Genomic DNA, 24321 nt, shown 5'->3' on the forward strand with positions numbered 1-24321 from the left:
GGATTGAAACTTAACATGTTTCTTTGGGGTTATATTTTGGTCAAATTATGTCCCCTTTCGAACTTAAAACTCTTTTAATATTTAACATTTTGGGTAATAATTTCCTGCTTCTGTGACAATATTTCGAATAGTCGAGCTTGGCTGTCTTACGGACAGCTCTTGTTTTTTTTTGTAAAATTAGATTTTCTTATAATTAGGAAACTGTCTACTAGCTGAAACAGATCATTAAATGAGCCGTGCCATGAGAAAACCAACATAGAGCATTTGCAACCAGTATGGATCTAGACTAGCCTGCGCATCCGCACAGTTTGGTCATTATCCATGCTGTTCACTAACGGCTTCTCTAATTGCAATAGGCTTTGAAAGTGAACAGCATGGATACTGACCAGACTGCGCAAATGCGCAGGCTGGTCTGGATCCATGCTGGTCACAAACCTACTATGTTGGTTTCCTCATGGCGCGGCTCAAATTGAATTATGACTGTGTATATTATATTAAGCACTTCCCTGGTTGGTGAATTTCTGGGCAATTGTTCCTCTTACAGAAGAGTTGATGTTATATTTTCAGGCTGTTTTAGGTCTTGTGGTCTTAGTGTGTTTCCATCAACCTGATGAGGTCAACATAGAGGTCATTGGAAAAGGTAATGCTGGCTTGCTGTTTTACCACCAGTAACCTGCTGCTTTTAGTATTTCTACAGCGAAATAATGTGAATATTGTAAATAAATGAGAAAAGAGTAATTTTAAAAATGTACTCAGTTTTCTTTGCTTTCCTGAAATGATTTTTATTGTTGAAAAATAGACCATTTTAAAATAAGAAAGAAGTTTTTTTTCTGTTTTTAGCTCACCTGAGCACAAAGTGCTCAAAGGTGAGCTTTAGTGATCGCCCTGTGTCAGTCGTCCGTTGTCAACAATTTGACTGTTAACACTCTAGAGGTCACATTTTTGGCCCAAACTTAATGAAACTTGGTCAGAATGTTACCCTCAATAAAATCTTGGACGAGTTTGATATTGGGTCATCTGGGGTCAAAAACTAGGTCACCAGGTCAAATCAAAGGAAAAGCTTGTTAACACTCTAGAGGTCACAATTTTGGCCCAATCTTAATGAAACTTGGTTAGAATGTTACCCTCAATAAAATCTTGGACGAGTTCTATATAAGGTCATCTGGGGTCAAAAACTAGGTCACCAGAACAGATCGAAGGAAAAGCTTGTTAACACTCTAGAGGTCACATTTTTGGCCCAGTTTTAATGAAACTTGGTCAGAATGTTACCTTCAATAAAATCTTGGACGAGTTTGATATTGGGTCATCTGGGATCAAAAACCAGGTCACCAGGTCAAATCAAAGGAAAAGCTTGTTAACACTCTAGAGGTCACAATTTTGGCCCAATCTTAATGAAACTTGGTCAGAATGTTACCCTCAATAATGTCTTGGTTGAGCTTGATATTGGATCATCCAGGTTCAAAAACTAGGTCACAAAATCAAAGGAAAAGCTTGTTAACACTGTAGAGGCCAGATTTATGACTGTATCTCCATGAAACTTGGTCAGAATGTTAGTCTTGATGGTCTCAAGGTCCAGTTTGAATCTAAGTTATGTAGGATCAAAAACTAGGTCACCAGGTCAAATCAAAGGAAAAGCTAGTTTACACTGTATAGGCCACATTTTTGACCATATCTTAATGAAACTTGGTCAGAATGTTAATCTTGATGATCTATAAGTCAAGTTCAAATCTGGGTCAGGTGGGGTCAAAAACTAGGTCACTAGGTCAAATCAAAGGAAAAACTTGTTAACACTCTAGAGGCCACATTTATGACTGTATCTTCACGAAACTTAGTCAGAATGTTAATCTTGGTGATCTTTAGGTCAAGTTCGAATCTGGGTCATGTCTGGTGAAAAACTAGGTCACTGGGTCAAATGGAAGGAAAAGCTATTTAACACTTTAGAGGCCACATTTATGACCATATCTTAATGCAGGGTTCCCACGGTCAGGGAAAAGTCAGGGGTCAGGGAAAAGTCAGGGAATTTTGGAATTAGAGGTCGAGGGTTTAGGAATCAATTTAGTTTAAACCTAGCACTTTTGCAAATATTTTAGTTAGCATTATAAAATTATTTTGTATTTCATATCCAAAAATTATAGTCTAGCAAGCTTATATCCCTTCTGTTTGCTTCGAAAAGTGTCATGTTTTACAAATGCTATGAAATGTGTAGTCCTGCATAGTTGAAAAATTTCATTGTAAAATGTACTGACATAAAAGCCATAACAGTTACTGTTCTTTTCTGTCAGTTATGCTTGCATGGTAATTTTACTAAGGAGTGCTGAGAAATGTTCTTTCCAATTGAAATATAGTAACTTAGCATTACAATTTTTAGCTCATCTGATTTTTTTGAGAGAAAAAAGATTAGTTATTGTCATCACTTGACCGGCATCAGTGTTGGCGTCAGCATTGCCTGGTTAAGTTTTATATTTAGGTCAGGCTTTCTCCTAAACTATCAAAGCTATTGTGTTAAAACTTGCAACTCTTGTTCACCATCATTAGCTCACTCTGTACAGCAAGAAACATAACTCCATCCTGCTTTTTGCAAGAATTATGGCCCCTTTTGGACTAAAAAAATATCAGATTTCTTGGTTATCTTTTGCGTTCAGGTCTCTTTTCTCCTTAACGGTCAGAGCTATTCTTTAAAACTTGGAGCATTTTTTCACCATTAAAGCTGACTCTGCACAGCAAGTACCATAACATTGCTTTTTGAAAGAATTATTGCCCGTTTTGGACTTAGAAAATCATGGGTAGGACAATATTTCTGATATACAGAAACAAAATAATCGGATGAGTGTCTGCACCGGAAAGACGGTGCTCTTGTTATGCCCCCCAAGGAAGGCATATTAGTTTTCAACTGTCCATCCCTTAGTTCGTTCGTTCGTTTGTTCGTTCGTCACAACGTTAACTTTTTGCATGAAGGCACTTTACTCGCGAACCACTGCACCCAGGACCTTCAAACTTCACTTGCTGGTAGTACTTATTGAGTACACGACCCCTACTGACTTTGGGGTCACCAGGTCAAAGGTCAAGGTCACTCGGTCAAAGGTCAAGGTGCTGCGGGGGCATTTGTCACCATTAGTGACAGCTCTTGTTAATCATATTAAATGATGATATGAGCCATGCCATGAGAAAACCAACATAGTGGGTTTGCGACCAGCATGGATCCAGACCAGCCTGCGCATCCGCGCAGTCTGGTCAGGATCCATGCTGTTCGCTTTTAAAGCCTATTAGAATTGGAGAAACTGTTAGCGAACAGCATGGATCCTGACCAGACTGTGCGGATGCGCAGGCTGGTCTGGATCCATGCTGGTCGCAAACCCACTATGTTGGTTTTCTCATGGCACGGCTCATATGTTTACACATTGCAGTTGTAGCAGTTTAGTTAATTTCAGGTTTTATTTTTGGTGAAAATATTCTTTATTCTATACACTCAGTTCAGAAATTTTTAACTTTGAAAATAAACAGGCATGTCTAATTGATTTCATGTCTGATCTTATATTGTTATTTTTACAATGCAAACTGAACTACTGTAAAATAAAACAAATAACTTCTAAATATACATGTATTGCAGCATACATGACTGTGTTATTAAGTCTGCAAGGGGCCTACCACAATAACATTAAATTTTAGTCAAAAAATGCTATGTTCTATAAAAATCATATATGAATAAGGGCAATTTTCCATAGAATGTCATACATTTGTTTAAACTTATCCAGTAGTTAAACCCAAAACATGGTCATAGGTAGTCTTTCAGTGAATAATATGGACCTTTCTTATTGCCTGTTACATTTGTACATCTTACTAAAATAATACAGGGTTTGTCTAACTGGAACAAATATTATTAATACACCATTGTTATCATTATAACAAGAAAGGTGGTAAAATTTAGCTGATGTGGAGGATTAAGGTCAATATTTATAAATCTATGCCCAGCTAAACTTCTGTGAACACTGGGCGTTTTTGTCAGGGAAAATTGGACTTTGGTCAGGGAAAAGTCAGTGAAAAGTCAGGGAATTTTATATTCTCTGCTTTGTGGGAACCCTGTTAATGAAACTTGATCAGAATGTTAATCTTGATGATCTTTAGGTCAGTAGGTCAGGTGAGCGATACAGGGCCTTCATGGCCCTCTTGTTTTCCTTTTTCTTTTCATATTTTGGTAATGAACAGTGTGTTATATTATAGAGAGTTTGGCCACTTCCTCGACATCTTCCTCCAGCAAGTCTGAATTGACGTGGTTTCAGCTTTGGAAAATACCGTAAGTACATGAATATGTATACACATGTTTCCTGTTAAACTGTAAAGTTACGTGTGTTAACTTATAAATACAGTTGTGCTACTCAAATTCCAATGTACTGAGATTATTAAACTCTTAAAGCAGATATTAGGCAAACATTTCTAAAGAAAATTCTGCAATCTTTATTCTATCAAGCATTTTTAGGAGGCATGTGTCATGCAGTGTTGACATTAATCTTGTTGAAATGATATTTCTGTGAACAGGATGTTAGCGGAGGTAGCTGTAGCGGTATTCTGTCTGAAGGCAGTTAGATACTGTATGTACATGTGGCTACCCATGTACCTGCTTAATCAGGTAAGTCTTTAACCCTTACTCTGCTGTTTTTCTAAAAATGGACTGGTCCATTATTCAATTTTGGCAGTACCACTTATTATTCAAAGGGGTGTTCACTGTAAATTTACAGACTGAACAGTGAACAGTGCAGACCATGATCAGCCTGCATGGATGTGCAGGCTGATCTTGGTCTGCACTGGACACAAAGACAAAACCACTTGCCGCAAGCAGGTTAAAGGTTAAATATTTGAAACAATGTTATTTTATTTATTTATATAGTGGACAAATATATAAATACACACCTATATTTAGTTTAAAGGCCTAGATTCACTACTATATAAGTGTACCCCCCCAAATCCAATATACAACTCCCATCTTATCTGCTGCTTATCAGCGATTATGTAATAGCAGCTGATTAGAGGGCAATTAGCACAGCAGGGACCCCAACTAGACCATGAAGATGTGTGCAGTGGAGTTGAAAGAAATTAATTTTTCTTCAGTAAATGTGGAATGATAATAAAAATAATTATTATTTTGATATTATGTAGATGATAATAACTATTACTTTAATGTTATAATAATGATAATAATAATAATAATAGAAATAATCATAATTATTATTATTATTATTATTATTATTATTATTATTATTATTATTATTATATTACATATAGGATGATAAAAGATACAGTAATAATATTAAAAAATAATAATGATGATAAAACACAAGTATAGTGAAAACTTCCTGAGTTCTTTGTGCTGACAAACAATAATTTTCGATTTGGAAATTGATTTTCATGTATTCATGTAATCAACATTATTTGAATATAAAATTATTGTGTTCCATCTATACTCAATTTTCATTTTCAGTATGTTGCCAAAAGGGACTTTTTTCATGCTTTGCTTTGTAACTTAGAAATTCACATTCTGTTTTCAATTTAGACAAATGTTGTTTACAGTATTCTGCAAGCTTTAGATGAGTGAAAGTCACATTTTTCAGAAATATCACAATTCTCCAGACAGAAATTGAAAAAATAAAAATTTGCATGTTTCTTTAAATAAGTTTCTCATTATTTCATTATTGTGAAAATAAGTTTCTGATTATTTTATTATTGTGTTTGATCAACAAATATTTTTGTTTACACAGAAATGCAAAAAAAAAAACTAGTATAACTTTAAAAGTTATCAATTATTCATTAATTTAAAATAAATTACATAGTTTCCCCTTCTCACTAATAGATACACTTGTAAGGTAGACTGACTCTCCAATATACAATGACCCTTGTTTATTGGAGCCATACTGTGATGGTCATTAGCCCCCAACTGTGCTGGCGAAGACAAAAATCCCTTGGCCCACTGCCAAAATCTAGGCCTTTAAAAGAATAAAATAAAAAACTTGGTATTCTTGAGTAAATCAGAAAATTTTATAGTTTTACATCAATGATTATGTCTTTCTATGTTCAGTTAAAATACTCAAAAGGTGAAGCTGGGATGTTTTCTACAACATTTGAGATTGGTGGGGTTATAGGCAGTGCTGTGATAGGTGTAGTGTTAGACAGGTGAGTACATGTTGTAGTAATATACAAACTTTGTACAGCAGTTCAAAGGTGCGTTAGTCCTTTTAGCTCACCTGAGCACAAAATGAGCTATTGTGACTAATTATTGTCTGTCAACTGGTTATCCACATTTTTTAGCTCACCTGTCACAAAGTGACAAGGTGAGCTTTTGTGATCGTGCGGTGTCCGTCGTCCGTCCGTCCGTCCGTAAACTTTTGCTTGTGACCACTCTAGAGGTCACATTTTTCATGGGATCTTTTTGAAAGTTGGTCAGAATGTTCATCTTGATGATATCTAGGTCAAGTTCGAAACTGGGTCACGTGCCTTCAAAAACTAGGTCAGTAGGTCTAAAAATAGAAAAACCTTGTGACCTCTCTAGAGGCCATATATTTCAAAAGATCTTCATGAAAATTGGTCAGAATGTTCACCTTGATGATATCTAGGTCAAGTTCAAAACTGGGTCACATGCCGTCAAAAACTAGGTCAGTAGGTCTAAAAATAGAAAAACCTTGTGACCTCTCTAGAGGCCATATATTTCACAAGATCTTCATGAAAATTGGTCAGAACGTTCACCTTGATGATATCTAGGTCAAGTTCGAAACTGGGTCACATGTCTTCAAAAACTAGGTCAGTAGGTCAAATAATAGAAAAACCTTGTGACCTCTCTAAAGACCACATTTTTCGTTGGATCTTTATGAAAGTTGGTCAGAATGTTCATCTTGATGATATCTAGGTCAAGTTCGAAACTGGGTCACGTGCCGTCAAAAACTAGGTCAGTAGGTTTAAAAATAGAAAAACCTTGTGACCTCTCTAGAGGCCATATATTTCACAAGATCTTCATGAAAATTGGTCAGAACGTTCACCTTGATGATATCTAGGTCAAGTTCGAAACTGGGTCACGTGCCGTCAAAAACTAGGTCAGTAGGTCAAATAATAGAAAAACCTTGTGACCTCTCTAGAGGCCATATTTTTCATGGGATCTGTATGAAAGTTGGTCTGAATGTTCATCTTGATGATATCTAGGTCATGTTCGAAACGGGGTAACGTGTGGTCAAAAACTAGGTCAGTAGTTCTAAAAATAGAAAAACCTTGTGACCTCTCTAGAGGCCATATATTTCATGAGATCTTCATGAAAATTGGTCAGAATGTTCACCTTGATGATATCTAGGTCATTTTCTAAAGTGGGTCACGTGCCCTCAGAAACTAGGTCAGTAGGTCAAATAATAGAAAAACCTTGTGACCTCTCTAGAGGCCATATTTTTCATGGGATCTGTATGAAAGTTGGTCAGAATGTTCATCTTGATGATATGTAGGTCAAGTTCGAAAGTGGGTCACGTGCCTTCAAAAACTAGATCAGTAGGTCAAATAATAGAAAAACCTTGTGACCTCTCTAAAGGTCATATTTTTCATGGGATCTGTATGAAAGTTGGTCTGAATGTTCATCTTGATGATATCTAGGTCAAGTTCGAAACAGGGTCATGTGCGGTCAAAAACTAGGTCAGTAGGTCTAAAAATAGAAAAACCTTGTGACCTCTCTAGAGGCCATACTTTTGAATGGATCTCCATAAAAATTGGTCAGAATGTTCATCTTGTTGATATCTAGGTCAAGTCCGAAAGTGGGTCACGTGCCATCAAAAAGTAGGTCAGTAGGTCAAATAATGAAAAAACGTTGTGACCTCTCTAGAGGCCATATTTTTCATGGGATCTGTATGAAAGTTGGTCTGAATGTTTATCTTGATGATATATAGGTCAAGTTTGAAGCTGGGTCAACTGCGGTCAAAAACTAGGTCAGTAGGTCTAAAATTAGAAAAATTTTTTGACCTCTCTAGAGGCCATATTTTTCAATGGATCTTCATGAAAATTGATCTGAATGTTCACCTTGATGATATCTAGGTCAGTTTCGAAATTTGGTCACGTGCGGTCAAAAACTAGGTCAGTAGGTATAAAAATAGAAAAACCTTGTGACCTCTCTAGAGGCCATATTTTTCATGAGATCTTCATGAAAATTAGTGAGAATGTTCACCTTGATATCTAGGTAAAGTTGAAAACAGGGTCACGTACCTTTGGAAACTAGGTCAATAGGTCAAATAATAGAAAAACGTTGTGACCTCTCTAGAGACCATATTTTTCAATGGATCTTCATGAAAATTGGTCAGAATTTTTATCTTGATAATATCTAGGTCAAGTTCAAAACTGGGTCACATGAGCTCAAAAACTAGGTCACTATGTCAAATAATAGAAAAAAACGACGTCATACTCAAAACTGGGTCATGTGGGAAGAGGTGAGCGATTCAGGACCATCATGGTCCTCTTGTTTTCAAACACCATCCCCAAAATCATTCCAGCCAATATCAAACAAACATCATAGGACTGTTCCTTGGGTGGTCCTCTTTCAGAACTGTTCAAAAAGTTCCACCTGGCTGCACTTAGGGGCAACTTGAGCTAAAATTAGAAACCTCCTACACTGCTTGTCTAATTTGAAACAATTTTAAACAAATATTCCCTGGATAATCACTTCCGAGACTGTTCATATTATTTGTCGAAAACATGGCTGCAAGGGGTCATCATCACTTTCAGTGGAAACTTTTAATGTTGGCAGAAATTGCTGGCCTTTCAGACAATTGTTCCTTGAATAACTCACTACAAAGATTGTTCAAATTATTTGAATGGTCAAAAAAACATGGCCACTAGAGGGTATTGTCACATTCCTCTACATGTAGATAGATACCTCTTGTCAGAAACTGCTTTGGTGACTCTATCCAAGGTTTGATTGAGTTATTTTGATCATCAAAAGAAATGGCTATTAGGGTGGCATGGTTAATTTCTTCTATACATATGTATTGGAAACTAAAAATCTTCTCGTTCAAAACTGCTGGCCAAATTTTGTAGTAAGTTCATAGGAAAGTTCTTTTGGTGAACTTTTACCAAAATAGTTTAGATCGTTCTGATTTTTATAAAAACATGGTGGCCAGTTTAGTATATACATGTATATATATATAGTATGAACTTAAAAAGATCTTTTTGTCTGAAATTGCTAGCCTAATTTCATGGAATTTTGCACACATTTTCCATGGGTGACCTATCAGCAATGTCCAGATTTATCAGATTTGTCTGAAACATCCGAGGGCATGACCACTTTTCCATGGGTATACCATATGTAGTATAGAAATAAAGAATCTTCTTGTCAGAAACTGCTTGCTCCATTTTGAAACATTTTCACACAAAATTTTTTTATCACCCTGTACCAAGACTTTCCATATTACACTGATTTGTCAAAAAAAAAAAATATGCCACCACAGCTTAATATAGAAAATCTCAACAACATCTCCTTTTAAACTGTAAGTATGATTTTGAAATTATTTCAAAGGAATGTTCTTTGGGTAAAAGTCTTAAGTCAGCATTAGCAGTTATAAACAAATCAAAACAATGATTCAATGAGTTTTAGTGTGTGTTTTTGTTTTTTTTAAAGAAAATAATATGTGAAGCCATCTTTTTAATTAGTAAAGGAAAATACTTTATCCGATTTAGCCAAGGGGTACAAGTGTGATGTAAGGTGTAGCATACATAAAAAATATGGAAATAAACAATACTCATTTGTGATTGTTTGTATTAACAGACATTTATATTGTTGATGTGCATCTTAAGACACGCTGCATTAATAAAAACAATACGGGTACAGACTTACCATATCTATTTAAAGTTACTCCTTATATTTGGGTATTGAAGGAATGCTCTTGAATTAGAAGACAGGATTATTCTTTAAGTCTGGAAATGTGTCTCCAGTGTTTTCATGGATGCTGGGAAAACTTTAGCCTGGTTCCCAGTGTGTGCTAATATTCCACTGTGTAGCAGTTAAGGGCAGGTAATCCAGACTAGGAAAACTTGTTTTGGTCTCTGGAGTATTGGCTGACGCTCCTGCTGTAAATGTCTGATAATTTCATTCTGTATGAATGCATAAATTCATACACTTCTGTAAGAAAGAAGTGCCTAAGTCATTAGTTTTGTTTTGTTTCTTCATATTATTTGTAGACTGCAGTATGCAAGTAAAAGGAATCCTCACTATTTATAGGTGTCAAGCGGGAATATCCAGCACCCTAGTTACTAGGCAGAGCCTCCTAACTCTGTGATCAGTAGCCCTCAAGTCACTTAGCATCTTAAACTAGTAAAAGTTTCCTATACTGTTGTTGCTTGTTTGAAAATGATGAGTTAAACTAAGTTTTTGTATTTCAGGTTATTTCATGGCCGTTCATTGTTTGGTACAGCTCTATCTGCAGCTCTGTCTGGTTTATCATTGCTGTTATTTATGATGACTGGTACCTGGGGTGTACTGTTTAATACTCTATTCCTGTTCCTTGCTGGTGCCTTCAACTGTGGACCAGATACAATCCTAGGTAAGTGTATAAATGTGAATGTTGTCACAAAGGCAGCATAATTGCCCATATTTTTATGACCGCTAAAGGCATGTAGTATTGTATATGAGGTGAACAAGAGTGGGCTGGTATTCATAAAGCTCCTAAGGGAAAAGTTCCAAAGCATTTTGTGGACAATCATCGAGAGAGTTGAAATGTCTAACAATATTGTCACATTAATGAAGATTATCAATAAATCTTATTTTACAAAGTTAAGGATTTTCCTAAGTTTTCTCTTTAGGAGCTTTTTGAATACGGGCTTAGGTCTGTAACACCAAGTACCACAAAGCAAGGGCACTAAGCTTTTGGACATTTGTCGCTTACTTGGGACATTTTTCTTGTTCAGTATTTATAAACCTTTCTCTTTGATAACATGAGATATTTTCAGTATATGACTGACCTATACTTTTGGAAATATTTCAGTTTTGATAATGGTTTAAGTTTTGCATGTAAACTAGTCTCAAAAATTACTGAGCCAAATGATTTAAACCTCAGAGTTATCTTCATTATCATAAGATGGTCTTACATGACAAGTTACACAACTCAGCTTTTATTTTGTCAAAATTATGGCCCTTTTAATTTAGAAAAAAATTGGCTTAAATTTTGCATGTAAGCAGGGTTCTCAAAAACTACAAGGCAAGAACTTCACAAACATCTTCACCATCATGAGAAAACCGAATGTTTTCATATTCTCAACACATCTTTTGCATCATTAGATTACCTAACATGGCAAATTTCTTAACTCCCACTTACATTTTGGAAAAATTATGTCCCCAATTCAACTTCAAAAAGAAATTACTAATTTAAAAGCTTTTGAATGTTTGCTTGTGTTAGATTAGTTGAGCAGGCTGTCTTTAGACAGCTCTTGTCTTACATGAATACTGTGAAATCATTAATATTCGTGGGGGCCTAATTTTCGTGGATTTCGTGGTTGAGTAGTCCACGAAATTTAATCCCAACGAACATGTAAAATTTCCATTCATTTCATGTTCAAAAGTTGAAATCCACGAATTCATTTCCCCACGTAATTGCTGTTTTGACCAAACCCACGAAATTTCATGCCCACGAAATTTAATGATTTTACAGTACTTTGTACCCATTTATTAACCTTTCAAAGCCAGTAATGAAGGTATATGTAACTTTTTACAGTCTGTACTGTTGGATTATTAACTTGTTCCTGTTTTAAGGTATAAGATAGTTAACCCTTCCATATTTAAGGTGGATCTGTACCAGCAGAGTTGGGTGAAACAGATGGCAGAAATGCTGCAGCAGCTACTGTTGGTCTAGTCAATGGTAAACCTGTTTTTCTTTTTAATTGTTCAGTTTGTAAACAGTTACTTGTAGTTACATGTACTTTGAAATAATTTAATTTCGATGGCATTACATCTAGTGGTTTTGATCATTGCTTAAATAGGATTTTAAAGATAAAATAAATTGTAAGTTTCTTTGCTCTATCAGATTTTATTTTGTGGATTGAATGATCAGTATTAATAAAACTTTAGTAACTTAGATAACAGAGTATTTGAAAAGAGCATTATGAACGACATTGTTTGTCCGCTCCCAACCTGTATGTTTATGACTGAGTGCTGCTGGTAATAATCAGTCAAATCTCCTGCTCAAATTACTTGATCCATAAATCTCCTTTATAGCAGTATTTCCATAGCTATCATTTGGAAAGCAACGCTGAAAGCCCTTAAATCTTTTCTCAGTTCCACAGAATACATGTATAAACAAATGTGAGCAAAGCCATCTTATGAATAGGATATTTTTAGTAAGTTCCAGTACAGAAATGAACAGGGAAAAAGAATTGAGACTTTTTTTCATGCAAGCTTTAAGATTTTTGTTTGGATTTTTTCACCAGTTTCGGTGCAGGTAATCCAAAGAACAGGTCAACTTGGTTTGGCTTTAACTGTCATTTTGTGCTGATATTAGCTTTAATGTTTGCGCAATAGATTGTTACTTTCAATTACTTAGACTTATTTAGATTTAGTGATTTTACTGTAGTCATAAATTTTAACAATTTTCATTTACAGGTTTTGGCAGTATAGGAACATTTATAGAAGGTCCAGTTATTGGTGTCATAGCAACAGCCTATGGCTGGTCTGGAATGTTCTACTTTATGATAGGAGTGACTTTTGTAGGCAGTTTTTCAGTATTTAGAGCATCTGTGATCAAATCTCGACTGCCCCGACCTATACCTGATGCAATTCCTCTTAAAGAACCATTATTATAGTATTCAAGACATTAGATCCATGAACTTAATCAAGAATGTTATAAAGTGACATATGTAAATATTCCATTTACTCTACATCTGGTAGAGTATTATTTAATATTAGCTGTAAATATGGAACTTTTTATATTTAAGTGCTTAAATACAGTTTTGTACAAAGGAGTATGCAAAACAAAAACTTGTGTTATCAGTTGAGGATATGGCATGAAGTGACAGAGGTAAAGACAAATTTGATGGACATAATCAAGGAGTCAAGACAGACTTGGCAGTTTGTGCAATGTATACCATAAATCACCTATTCCACTCCAGACTTTACACGGGTACTACCAGAAGTCTGTTCTTGTCATATTAGAGGCTTAACAATTAGTAGTTTAATTAAGGTAATTATGTGTGTCGGAAAGTAAACGTTACATTGTTAAGGTTAAAATGTTTCAAATCAGCCTGGCAAAAAGGTCAGAATTGCTACCCAAACCTTTTTATTTTCAGAATGTTCTCCGTTTATTCTGTTATTATGAAAAAATCAAACACATTGTAAAACATAGGTCCTAACCTGTAGTGCTGCCTTTATTTTAAAGATGCTGTATTTGCTCATGTCCAAAGTGTTTATAAAATACATCAAAATGATTATTAATGTGTCTTGCATAATAATTTTATCCAAGGTTATAGTTTGAGGTCATGATTAAAACAAAATGATATATATGAATTCATTTAGCAATTTTTCAGGCCATTATTAAATACTCATCAATGTTGTTCTGCCAGACAAGTGAAAATTCTGGTATGGATATAATTATGTGTAGAAATTATATCACATCTACTGATACTAAAGATTTATAAAGGGATATTTCCCATTTTTCAATGGTTTTAATTGTTGTGATTATATTTCTTAATATTTATAATCTTGATGCCATTGCAACAAATCAGTTAACTGTCATGTTCTACATACAATGTATGTAACAAATATTGTTTGTTATGTATAAGTTAATCATGCTGAGATGAATAAATAAAGATTTGAAATGGAATTGTTTAGCTTTCATTTACTTGAACCACTGTGTTTGTTTAGACTATTACATTCATCATGTATATACAGCAACTTGTGAAAACTGTGTAAAGCTTTGGCCCACAAAATTGTTACAAAATTGCTTCCTCCTCCCAAGTTAATATAGCTAAGATGGAAGCAAATGAAAGCGGAATGCTGATTTGTTGGTAAATACAAAACTTTGAAGATTATAGAAAATATCCAAATCCAAGGGGATTTTGTCCTGTCTTTCTGTTCAGACTACTGAGGAACAAGGTCTACCTAGTAATCATGGTTGTATAACTTAAATATTATTGGTGGATTTTGATAAACTTCATCCAAGGAAGTGTACAGTGTAGGATTTTAAAAAAGAAAGAAACAAAAGTTGTTTTATTATTCTTATTATTTCAAGATAAAATGTTAAGAACTGTCTTGAACAGTAATAATCATAGCTGTAAAATACCGAGTAGCTCCTGTAAATGCCAGAAACTGTCTTGAGTATGTGCCAGGTATATAGAACTCAGCTGTGTTCTATACAAGATAAAATATGAATACATTGCACTCTTACATTCAGTCATGGAAATGCACTTAAATGTCATGAAAAAACATTTTATTTTGATATAAATAGTGCTTAACATTAGTACAATCTGCATATTATTCTACAATAATAATTGGCTGTTACATTTTACCCCCTCTGATTGTAACCTGAAGATTCTGTCTTTATTTCCATTATATGCAATCTGTATATGAGCCGTGCCATGAGAAAATCAACATAGTGGGTTTGCGACCAGCATGGATCCAGATCAGCCTGCGCATCCGTGCAGTCTGTTCAGGATCCATGCTGTTCGCTAATGGTTTCTCTAATTGCAGTAAGCTTTAAAAGCGAACAGCATGGATCCAGACCAGACTGCGCGGTTGCGCAGGCTGGTCTGGATCCATGCTGGTTGCACACCCACTATGTTGGTTTTCTCATGGCACGGCTCATATGTATTATTTCTGTACTAAACAATATACTAAAAGTAAATTATGTTTAACGATAAAATGTCCTACTGACTTGTGAGTGGAGCTATAAACACATTCTAAACTGTGCAAAAATGCTTGTAAGCAAACTTGCTAGGATACCATTCAATGATTCAGCAGTAACATTATCAAAATATGATGATGTCACAACAGTGTGAGACTATACCTAAATTAAAACTATAATATTGTATCATGTAAAACTAGCTTTTTTCTTTATTGGATCATTTTTTTTTTTCACAAATAATCTGCTAGTTCATACATTTCTAGTATAACACACCTCAATATTTCACTCAATCGGAGGTGTAAATTGTAACAGCCTAGTATGGACCAAATAAGGGATTAGTTAATGTATATGAGCTCATCGGATGTTTAAATGATAAAATGTAGCTACACTTCTTCATTATTTTCGTTATTCTTAAAATCAAAATTTATCTAAGTATGCCGAGAGAAAAACATGTTAATATCCAAAAGAATGGTTTTTATTCTATACAAAATACAAATGTAACAAATTTTATTTTCAATGAAGATTAGAAGAAACAAGGAGCTGCGTTCAATAAATGCTTGATGCCCCCCAGTGGCATCCTTGTCGATAGATTTTGCACCCAAGTCCAAAACAAGGTCAAAATCAAGGTCAAAATGAGGTCAGGGGATGTTTGAAGATGAGAAATGGTCACAGTTTACATCTGTATCAGTATCAATTCATTCTTGTAAGGGGTATTGGTGCTAGATGAAACGGTCCCATTTGGTTAACCAAGAGATGGGCCATATAAAGCAACCTAAGTCCAAAATGAGGTCAAGGTCAAACTGAGGTCAGGTGATGTCTGAAGATGAGGAATGGTCACAGGTTACATCTGCATTAGTATCAAGTCATTCTAGTAAGGGGTATTGATGCTAGATGAAATTTGGTTAATCTCGTACGAACGGACGGATGGACAGAAATTCTAACGAACGGACGGACGGACAGGACAATCACTATATGCCTCCCACATCAGTAGATGCTGGGGGCATAAAAAAGCACCTTGAGCAATTCTGTAACAAATCTGTCCAATTAACCAATGGCACAGGCTGTCATGGGTATCATTTCCATATCTTAACTCTTATAGCATATAATGTTTATTATTGTTTCATATATATTGTTTATTGTTAATTATATGTTTAAATATATAGTGACATGCAACTGTATGTTTTATGTTGAAATAAATCTATCTACAGCTAAGAACTACCAGTATTGAATAATACCCTGCTGAAACTACTGTACTCAGATCTTATAAACCATCAACAAAGTTAGTCCGGATTGTCTCTTGTATCACAACTTGGTCAATGTAAACATTATATAGTTACCTTACACTACGCAAATACTTAGCTGGCTATGTTGGTAAAAATGTTGATACAATAATTTCATGAATTATTCCTGGCAGCAAATTAACAACAAAAAATCTAAACATGCCAAAATTTAATACAAAAATGTAAAAAAAATGTAACCCTTAACAACAATTGATCAAAAATAAATAAAAATATGTACTGGGACTCTAAAGAGTATTGCACTGATTCACTGTTTACAAATAGTATATTGGCACTCTTTTATTTTGATTTTCAGAAGGTTATGAAAGAAGCAACTGTTTGGGGGTAAAATGGCTGTCTGAATATCAATCTCTGGTGACAATATTTCTAGTATTAACCTTTAGCCTGCTGCTGGCAAGTGATTCTGTCTTTGTGACCAGTGCAGACCAAGATCTGCCTGCACAATCATGGTCTCCACTGTTTGCTATTGAGTTGGTAAACTTTCAGTGAAAACCCATTTAGAAATTTAGCTGGCTAAAGGTTAAGCCATGGTATGTCTAGAGACAAGAATTACAAATTCAGTAGTTAGCTATATCAGAATACCCAGTTGTAGGAAAATGTTAGAAACAAAATTTGATAGATTAGATTGAACAGAACTTCTGTTGTTTTTTTTTTTCATCATGACCTACCAAACCTCATAATGCCAGACTAAGATACTGGCCACATGTTTATTTTTATTATGCATCGTAAATTTTTGATAAGCTTTTATGACTTATAAAACTCATATGTAAATGAAGCACAGTAAAGTTGCCTCCAAAATAAGGAAGTTTGTCATGATGTTCCAAATGTATACAACAAAATAGAGGTCAATTAAGTTTTGATTATCACCTGTAGTGTTACATTACATGGTATTCAAAATAACTCTTCCTGAATCGAGAATTATACTGTACAGCGAAAACACAACTAGCAAGATATTTAATCTATATCCAGTCTTGAGTAAAAAAGAAAATAGGATGCATTTCTACAAGCTGAATTCAGCTTAGAATTTGACAAAGTATTAGTCAGAACCCATGTATCATTTTGACTGTAAAATTTCCTCATGTGAATTATTATTTGTGTTTCAAATGAACAAAGATGGGGTTGCACACTAAATGCAGTATTCTTTCATGTAATTTGTACATAACTCATCAACATTTTATCTAACCATATAATTGTCACTACTTTTTATCATTCAATGATTTAAGAAAACGATTTTAAATTTGCACCTTGATTAGCCAATACACTGTGCATTTAAATGTTTAAACAAATACAAGTTTATTGCCTTTAACATAAATATATGATTTCTTGCTATAAGCATACAATCGCTAACATTGAATCAACAAGTATATAAATTTGATATGTTTAAAACTATCACAACACTTCATAAAAAATAGCAACGATATTAGTCGGTCATCACAGTCTTGCAGCTTTTTAAATCTCTGAACACAAATATCTTGCGTTTAACGTAAAGATCATCTTAACCCTTATCATGCTAAACACGACTGATTCTGCCTTTGCTACCAGTGTAGAACATGATCAGCCTGCACATCCATGCAGTCTGATCATGATCTGCACTGTTCGCCATTCAGTCAGTTTATTTTTGGTAAGCACCCCGTTTAACAGTTAATGACACTGTCCAAACTGAAAGATGGACAAGTTCATTATAGAAATTTAACAGGGTAAGGGTTAAAAACTCCCAAGTTTTTGCTAATAAGCACTTAATCCCTGATCCTACAACAATCTGACAAATGCCCTTCATAATTTTTACTGCTTTTGTCATGGTTATGTTTTGCTTTAACAGCAACTAGAAACACAGTTGCTGTTTTTACAGCTGAAAAATGTAAGCTATATAATTGCAATGAAATTGAATAAAAGCCTAGCCAATTCTGCATCAAACTTTTGGGGCACTTCTATCATTTGTTTTGGTCTTTTTAAGCGATGTTCCTTTGCGGATAGCCCCTAGCAATGCACCCCGATCTTTAGATACTGGAGGTACGGGCGGTGCCCCTGCTGGTGGCCCTGGAGGCGGAGGTGGAGGGATTCCTGCTGGAGGTGGGGGTGGAGGGGCTGCACCCTGGGGTGGAGGTGGGGGCACTGCTGATGAGGTAGGAAGTTTTGTCTCATCAACCTGGTGGAGATCTGGGTGTGACACTGATACTTGTAGACCTGAGGCATTCGAGGCCGATCTCTTCAGTTTAGATTTTCTGCAAGTAGACACAGAACTTTAGCTACTTCAATAATAGTAATACCTTGGCATTTTATCTTTGTATCAAAAATATGTTTACGACATACTATACCCATAAAAAGAATTCACTGTTGTAGATTTAAATATTATTGGCATGACTATCTAAGACATGCAAGAAATCTGGCTTCCAATGATGCTGAAACATTGAGATTTTTCCTTACTTATATGTTAAGTAGGAGAAAAAGAACACATTCATGGAGAAAAAGTATTACTTTATCTTATTTACAGTGATTCTTCTATATTTTCAACAACTACCTTATAACTTCACTTCTGATACAAATGACTTATGAATAAAATATGAATTTTAAAGTATAAAAAGTAACCTTCTAGTCAACATAGGTATGCCTCGCTTGATTGCTTTCACTATGTTCTTCATTTCCTTATTCAAACTAATCTGTAAAGTATAAAACAATGTATCATATATAAGCTGTATATGTTATTCTAAGATGCTTTTCTCTGTTAAAACACTCTTATGCTAGAATGATGTCACGTTAACATGTGGTGACGTCAATGTTTTTGTTGCGACCAAGAAAGAGGGCTACTGTATTTTATCTACTGTTTTAGATTAAGGGCATATTAGAATCAAAATAATTTATAGCAAAAGAGTGTTTTAACACTATTTATACACTCAGGCAGTAATATGTTACCCTTATGAAATTATTGAGCCCGACGTACAACTGCCCATCGTGCATAAATAGTGTTAAAACAGTCTTTTGCTATAAATTATTTCTTATATCTACACTATTCATATTGCATTTAATCATATAATCTAAAACATAACCCAAAAGAAAAATTTTATTCAAATGCACACAGTTAAATCCAGACACATATCCCTATTACATGACTCAAAAATCAGGATCAGTGACATAGACAAGTTACTAATTTTCAAGTTGCGTAACAGTCAGTTGGTATATTACCTATACAGTCCAAATATGTTTGCTTAGTGAAGCTATTTACACCTATCTGACATCATTTGAAAATTGTTCATTTTACTGGAAGTTACCCATGAAAGGTGAACTATGTGTGGCAATAATAAATTGCTTGCTATTTCTCCAGTTAGTCTGTGTTCAGACCCTGTGTTTTGTTCACAGGAGATAACTCCCGAGAATATTCAAATTTTGTATAATTATGTCCCTTGTCTTCTCAAAACATAATCAGAGCCAAGACTGATGAAGTCAGAATATATAACAGAAATATTTTTTTCAAAAAAAAAAGATTATCTGGCCGGTAGCCAGACTATTCTCCAGTATGAGCTGAGGATTTTGTTTTTCAGAGGTTGTTTGCATCAATGGTTCAATTAACCCTTAGCCTGCTAAATTTCTATAATGGACTGGTCCATCATTCAATTTGGGCAATACCATTTATTATTCGAAGAGGTGTTCCCTAAAAATTTACTGACTGAATTGCGAACAGTGCAGACCATGATCAGACTGCACGGATGTGCAGGCTGATCTTGGTCTGCACTGGTCGCAAAGGCAGGATCACTTGCCGCTAGCAGGCTAAAGGTTAAATCAATGTGAGGCAGTAGAAATATAAGGAATAAATCAAGCTGATGCCATTATAATCTGAATATAAAATGCTATGGCCTGTTCCAAGTACCCTTCAATACCTCCACATACTTCAAGCAGCATCAGATACATATTATCTAATACTTCACTATGTATTATTATCATTACCGGTATACCACATTCATACAACCATAATTAATGCCTTAAATATTCCATAAAACATCTTTAGGTTAATTTTACTTTATTTTTCCTTAATAAAACCTAGGGACTACTTACTGGTGCAAAACGGTAGGAATCTAGCACTGGTAATGGAACTTGTGAGAAAAAATCTTGTCCTGCAATCTGAAATCATACAGGTAAATCATCAACTCTTAAGTTCACATAATGTGTTTCATAGAGACATTCATTTATACTTTAACTTTTACCCTGCTAAATTTCTAAAACGGACTGGTCCATCATTCAATTTGGGCAGTACCATTTATTATTTGAAGGAGTGTTCACTGAAAATTTACTGACTGAATAGTGAACAGTGCAGACCATGATCAGCCTGCAAGGATGTGCAGGCTGATCTTGGTCTGCATTGGTTGCAGAGGCAGAATAGGCTAAAATCTGTACATTTTATTTGGCCACATAATTGAAACTAGGTAAATCTACAACTATGAAAAGTTTCATTAAAACCTGCACTGTAGAACTTTCTATACATGAAAATGTCATCAGATGAGTCTTTTTCCCATAGAAGCCCATACAGAAAATTTACAAATGAACAAATATTTTCATATCAGTCTAACAAAAAATGAAAGTCCCAACCCTGTATTAATTTTTCACAATGTACATGTATCAAGAATCAAATTGAGCCTTTACATTACTACTCATTTTATGTTAATATTTTGAATTATTTTACATCAAAACCATCTAATGTCAAAATAAACCTTATGAAAGACAGTAGTGCTGACTTAAATATTCAATATACAAGGTATAACAAATTTCCAGCAACATATACGCTACCATTAATAATGGCTACCATGCATTTTCTAGGATAATCAATGTTACACAGTCACTTCTCATACATTACACGTGCAGAATTACCTTAAAGTTTGTAGAGTATAAACAAATTCCATCAAAAAGTTAGCATGGATATATTTTAACTGTATCTATAATACTATTTTTAAACAAAATCTTAGTCAACTTAGAAATGATTTTACACTGAAATTTGTACAAGATACTATTTAATACTTACCTCTTTTAAAGATGGATAATTTGTTCCTGATTCAGGAAAAATGAAATTCAGAATCTAAAAAATAAAGTTACCATAATTGCTTAAGAAAACAACAGAGTAAAACAAATTTATAACTTCACCCAAAATAGGATAAATACTTGCATCTTGAACAAATATTTGCAATTAATTCAACATACATCTTCTTAGCTGACATTTTCAAAATCCTAGATTATCTTCAAAAATCATATTTGTTTTCTTTTACAGTTTTCTTTCTGATTTTTCCTAGCCATATTGCTGTCTCACTGCTTATGCTTGTAAATACTGATAAAATAGATTATCACAACTATACTGCATCTTTCAAGTATTTGATGGTGGATGAAGATCCCAGGTGCCAGTCCTGGTATTATTTCAGGCATGCATGGGCACCTGGATAGAACCTCATGACCTGTAAACCAGCTCGATGGCTTCCTCACACGAAAGAATTTTACACCTGAAGCGAGGTTTTGAATCATGATTCAGGTCAGAGACTTTAACCACCAGGCCATGGAGGCCACAGAGGCATGACTTTAAACAATATATGATATGAAAATGTTTGACATTTTTGCAAGAGTATAGCAGTCCTTATCATGATGTTCAGCAGTTACAAAATAATAAAGTTTCAACAAGACTTACAGCAACAATGTCTGGGTTTTTACACAAACTGAGATGCCCAGGCTGAGGATGTGCAGAGTCAAGTTCTGCACCTACACACATTTCATATATCACATGACCTGAAATCAAGATGGACAAATAGAATACCAGATAACAAAGTACCATCTATAGCAGCTCCACAATTTAATCACCCTCATCTAATTCTATAGCAAACCAAATTATTTTGCAGTAAAAAGATCTAAAATTCAACATTTGTGGTAAAACTTAAATCAGTAGAATTTTCTCACTGGCTTGAACAAATAGTCCTAGGTCAGACCTGCTTTAACCTTTAGCCTGCTCGAGGCAAGTGATTCTGTCTTTGCGAACAGTGCAGACTAAGATCAGCCTGCACATTCGTGCAGGCTGATCATGGTCTACAGTGTTCGCCATTCAGTCAGTATCTTTTTGGTAAGCACCCCTTTTAACAATTAATGGTACTATCCAAATTGAAAGATGGACAAGTTCATTAAAGAAATTCAGCAGGGTAAGGGTTAAGGAAGCATATACTGCTGAGAAGTTTTTAATGATAAAGTTTCTAGAAATCCTAACGCTTGATAATTATTTTTTACTATACCAGAATTATATTATTACATAACATCCATCTAAGACCAACACATTCAAAGGCACTTATATTTGTATACCATACAGGCAGCCACTCTGGGCACACATTCATCCTCTACTGCAATCTGACCAGAGGGAATGAGTGAGAAAATAGGCCCAGAACAGACAGAAAGAAATCCATTACAGAAAATATAACTGTTAAAAAATTACGAAGTGTCTTCAGGGTAGTCTGCCAATTTTTGCACAGTAGGCTTTCTATCACAACAAATGAAGACAAAAAAGATAACTGTTATGAAAAAACTAATACATACCAAAACATATAATATCTATAGCTTCTTTGTTGTGTCTGAGTTTCTTTTTTATGAGTGGATATATTTTTGGTTCTTCTCCAATAAATGAACTCTCACATCCCATAAGTCTGTGAATATATAACTGTTAGATATACCATTCTTTCTCATTTTAGCATAATATATAATCAAATGTTACATCTGTGTAATCCTGTACCACTATACATCAGTGAATAAACAATATGACAAAATGTCTCTTTACTGTGTAATAACTTAATTATGTGGCCATAAAATTTCATTGTTTTGTTTAAAAATGACTTTTTCTAAAGATATGAATTTGTGGATTTCAACTTTCAAAGATAAATGAATTGAAATTTGTTAGGTTTAAATTTCAAGGATTAGTAATCCCCCATGAATATATGATTTCACAGTATGTGAATTGTGTTTTCTTTAATAGTTAGTTATATTTAAATGAAGAGCTCTTTTAGACATTCGCTTATACTAAAGCTCCCCACCAGTGCAGATGTTCCCTTGTAAAAAGTTATTTCCCCTCCATTCTCCTGTAAAGACTTTTCCAATCTTAATTTTTTATATAAATTTAGTTCATACACTCAACACACCTTGTGGTAAGACCTCCAAACTGACCTATACAGAGATGACCTTGACCTTGATATGAACTTCACCTTTCAACTTAAAACTTCAAAAAAAAAACATCTTTGGTCATAAACGCACGGGCATGATTTTGTGTTTTGAAAATACAGCTCCTTGTTATAAAACATCTTCCCTTCAGTCAAAAGTAAGAATTATTTATGCTCGTTGTTGATAGATATTACTACGTACATTTTGACTGTCCATGATGTCAAGTAAGGTAAAACTTGACAATACATACCTACAAGAGTTGTTGTCTAAAACAATATTACCAGAATGTACATGACCATGTGGAGGAAATCCCTTTTCTTCTATATATATCAGAGCCTGAAGTAAGGACACATACACATATATAACATAAATATACCTGTTCATTATTGCAAAAGCTCAATAATTCTGCAAAAATGTAAAAAAAAACAAAAAAAACAAGAGGACCATGATGGTCCTGAATCGCTCACCTCTTCCCACATGACCGAGTTTTGAGTATGACGTCGTTTTTTCTATTATTTGACATAGTGACCTAGTTTTTGAGCTCATGTGACCCAGTTTTGAACTTGACCTAGATATTATCAAGATAAAAATTCTGACCAATTTTCATGAAGATCCATTGAAAAATATGGTCTCTAGAGAGGTCACAAGGTTTTTCTATTATTTGACCTATTGACCTAGTTTTCGAAGGTATGTGACCCTGTTTTGAACTTTACCTAGATATCATCAAGGTGAACATTCTCACTAATTTTCATGAAGATCTCATGAAAAATATGGCCTCTAGAGAGGTCACAAGGTTTTTCTATTTTTATACCTACTGGCCTAGTTTTTGACCGCACGTGACCCAGTTTCGAAAATGACCTAGATATCATCAAGGTGAACATTTAGATCAATTTTCATGAAGATCCATTGAAAAATAATGCCTTTAGAGAGGTCACAAGGTTTTTCTATAATTTTAGACCTACTGACCTAGTTTTTGACCGCAGTTGATCCAGTTTCAAAGTTGACCTAGATATCATCAAGAT

At 34.6% G+C, this 24321-nt stretch overlaps 2 protein-coding genes across 6 annotated transcripts in view; one reads left to right on the top strand and one right to left on the bottom strand.

Moving 5' to 3' along the window:
• The window catches only part of LOC123529818 (uncharacterized), a 29225-nt gene extending 15408 nt beyond the window's left edge, over positions 1-13817 (top strand). For 3 of the 4 annotated variants that reach the window (XM_053521180.1, XM_053521181.1, XM_053521182.1), the window contains exons 8-14: positions 568-640; positions 4204-4291; positions 4534-4624; positions 6068-6162; positions 10390-10550; positions 11787-11861; positions 12602-13817. In XM_053521180.1, the coding sequence (XP_053377155.1) occupies positions 568-640; positions 4204-4291; positions 4534-4624; positions 6068-6162; positions 10390-10550; positions 11787-11861; positions 12602-12801 (783 nt within the window). In that variant the 3' untranslated portion in view covers positions 12802-13817. The remainder of the gene's footprint in view (positions 1-567; positions 641-4203; positions 4292-4533; positions 4625-6067; positions 6163-10389; positions 10551-11786; positions 11862-12601) is intronic. The other variant, XM_053521183.1, reaches the window with a different exon arrangement.
• A 381-nt stretch (positions 13818-14198) lies between these two features.
• LOC123529816 (slowpoke-binding protein-like) overlaps positions 14199-24321 on the bottom strand; it is a 35169-nt gene continuing 25046 nt past the window's right edge. For both annotated transcript variants that reach the window (XM_053521184.1, XM_053521185.1), the window contains 7 exons: positions 23550-23635; positions 22685-22791; positions 21795-21892; positions 21144-21197; positions 20183-20248; positions 18722-18792; positions 14199-18357 (listed from right to left, as the gene is read on the bottom strand). In XM_053521184.1, coding sequence (XP_053377159.1) covers positions 18045-18357; positions 18722-18792; positions 20183-20248; positions 21144-21197; positions 21795-21892; positions 22685-22791; positions 23550-23635 — 795 coding nt within the window. In that variant the 3' untranslated portion in view covers positions 14199-18044. The remainder of the gene's footprint in view (positions 18358-18721; positions 18793-20182; positions 20249-21143; positions 21198-21794; positions 21893-22684; positions 22792-23549; positions 23636-24321) is intronic.

The sequence above is a fragment of the Mercenaria mercenaria genome, chromosome 13, assembly GCF_021730395.1.
Source record: "Mercenaria mercenaria strain notata chromosome 13, MADL_Memer_1, whole genome shotgun sequence".
Classification (NCBI taxonomy): Eukaryota; Metazoa; Mollusca; class Bivalvia; order Venerida; family Veneridae; genus Mercenaria; species Mercenaria mercenaria.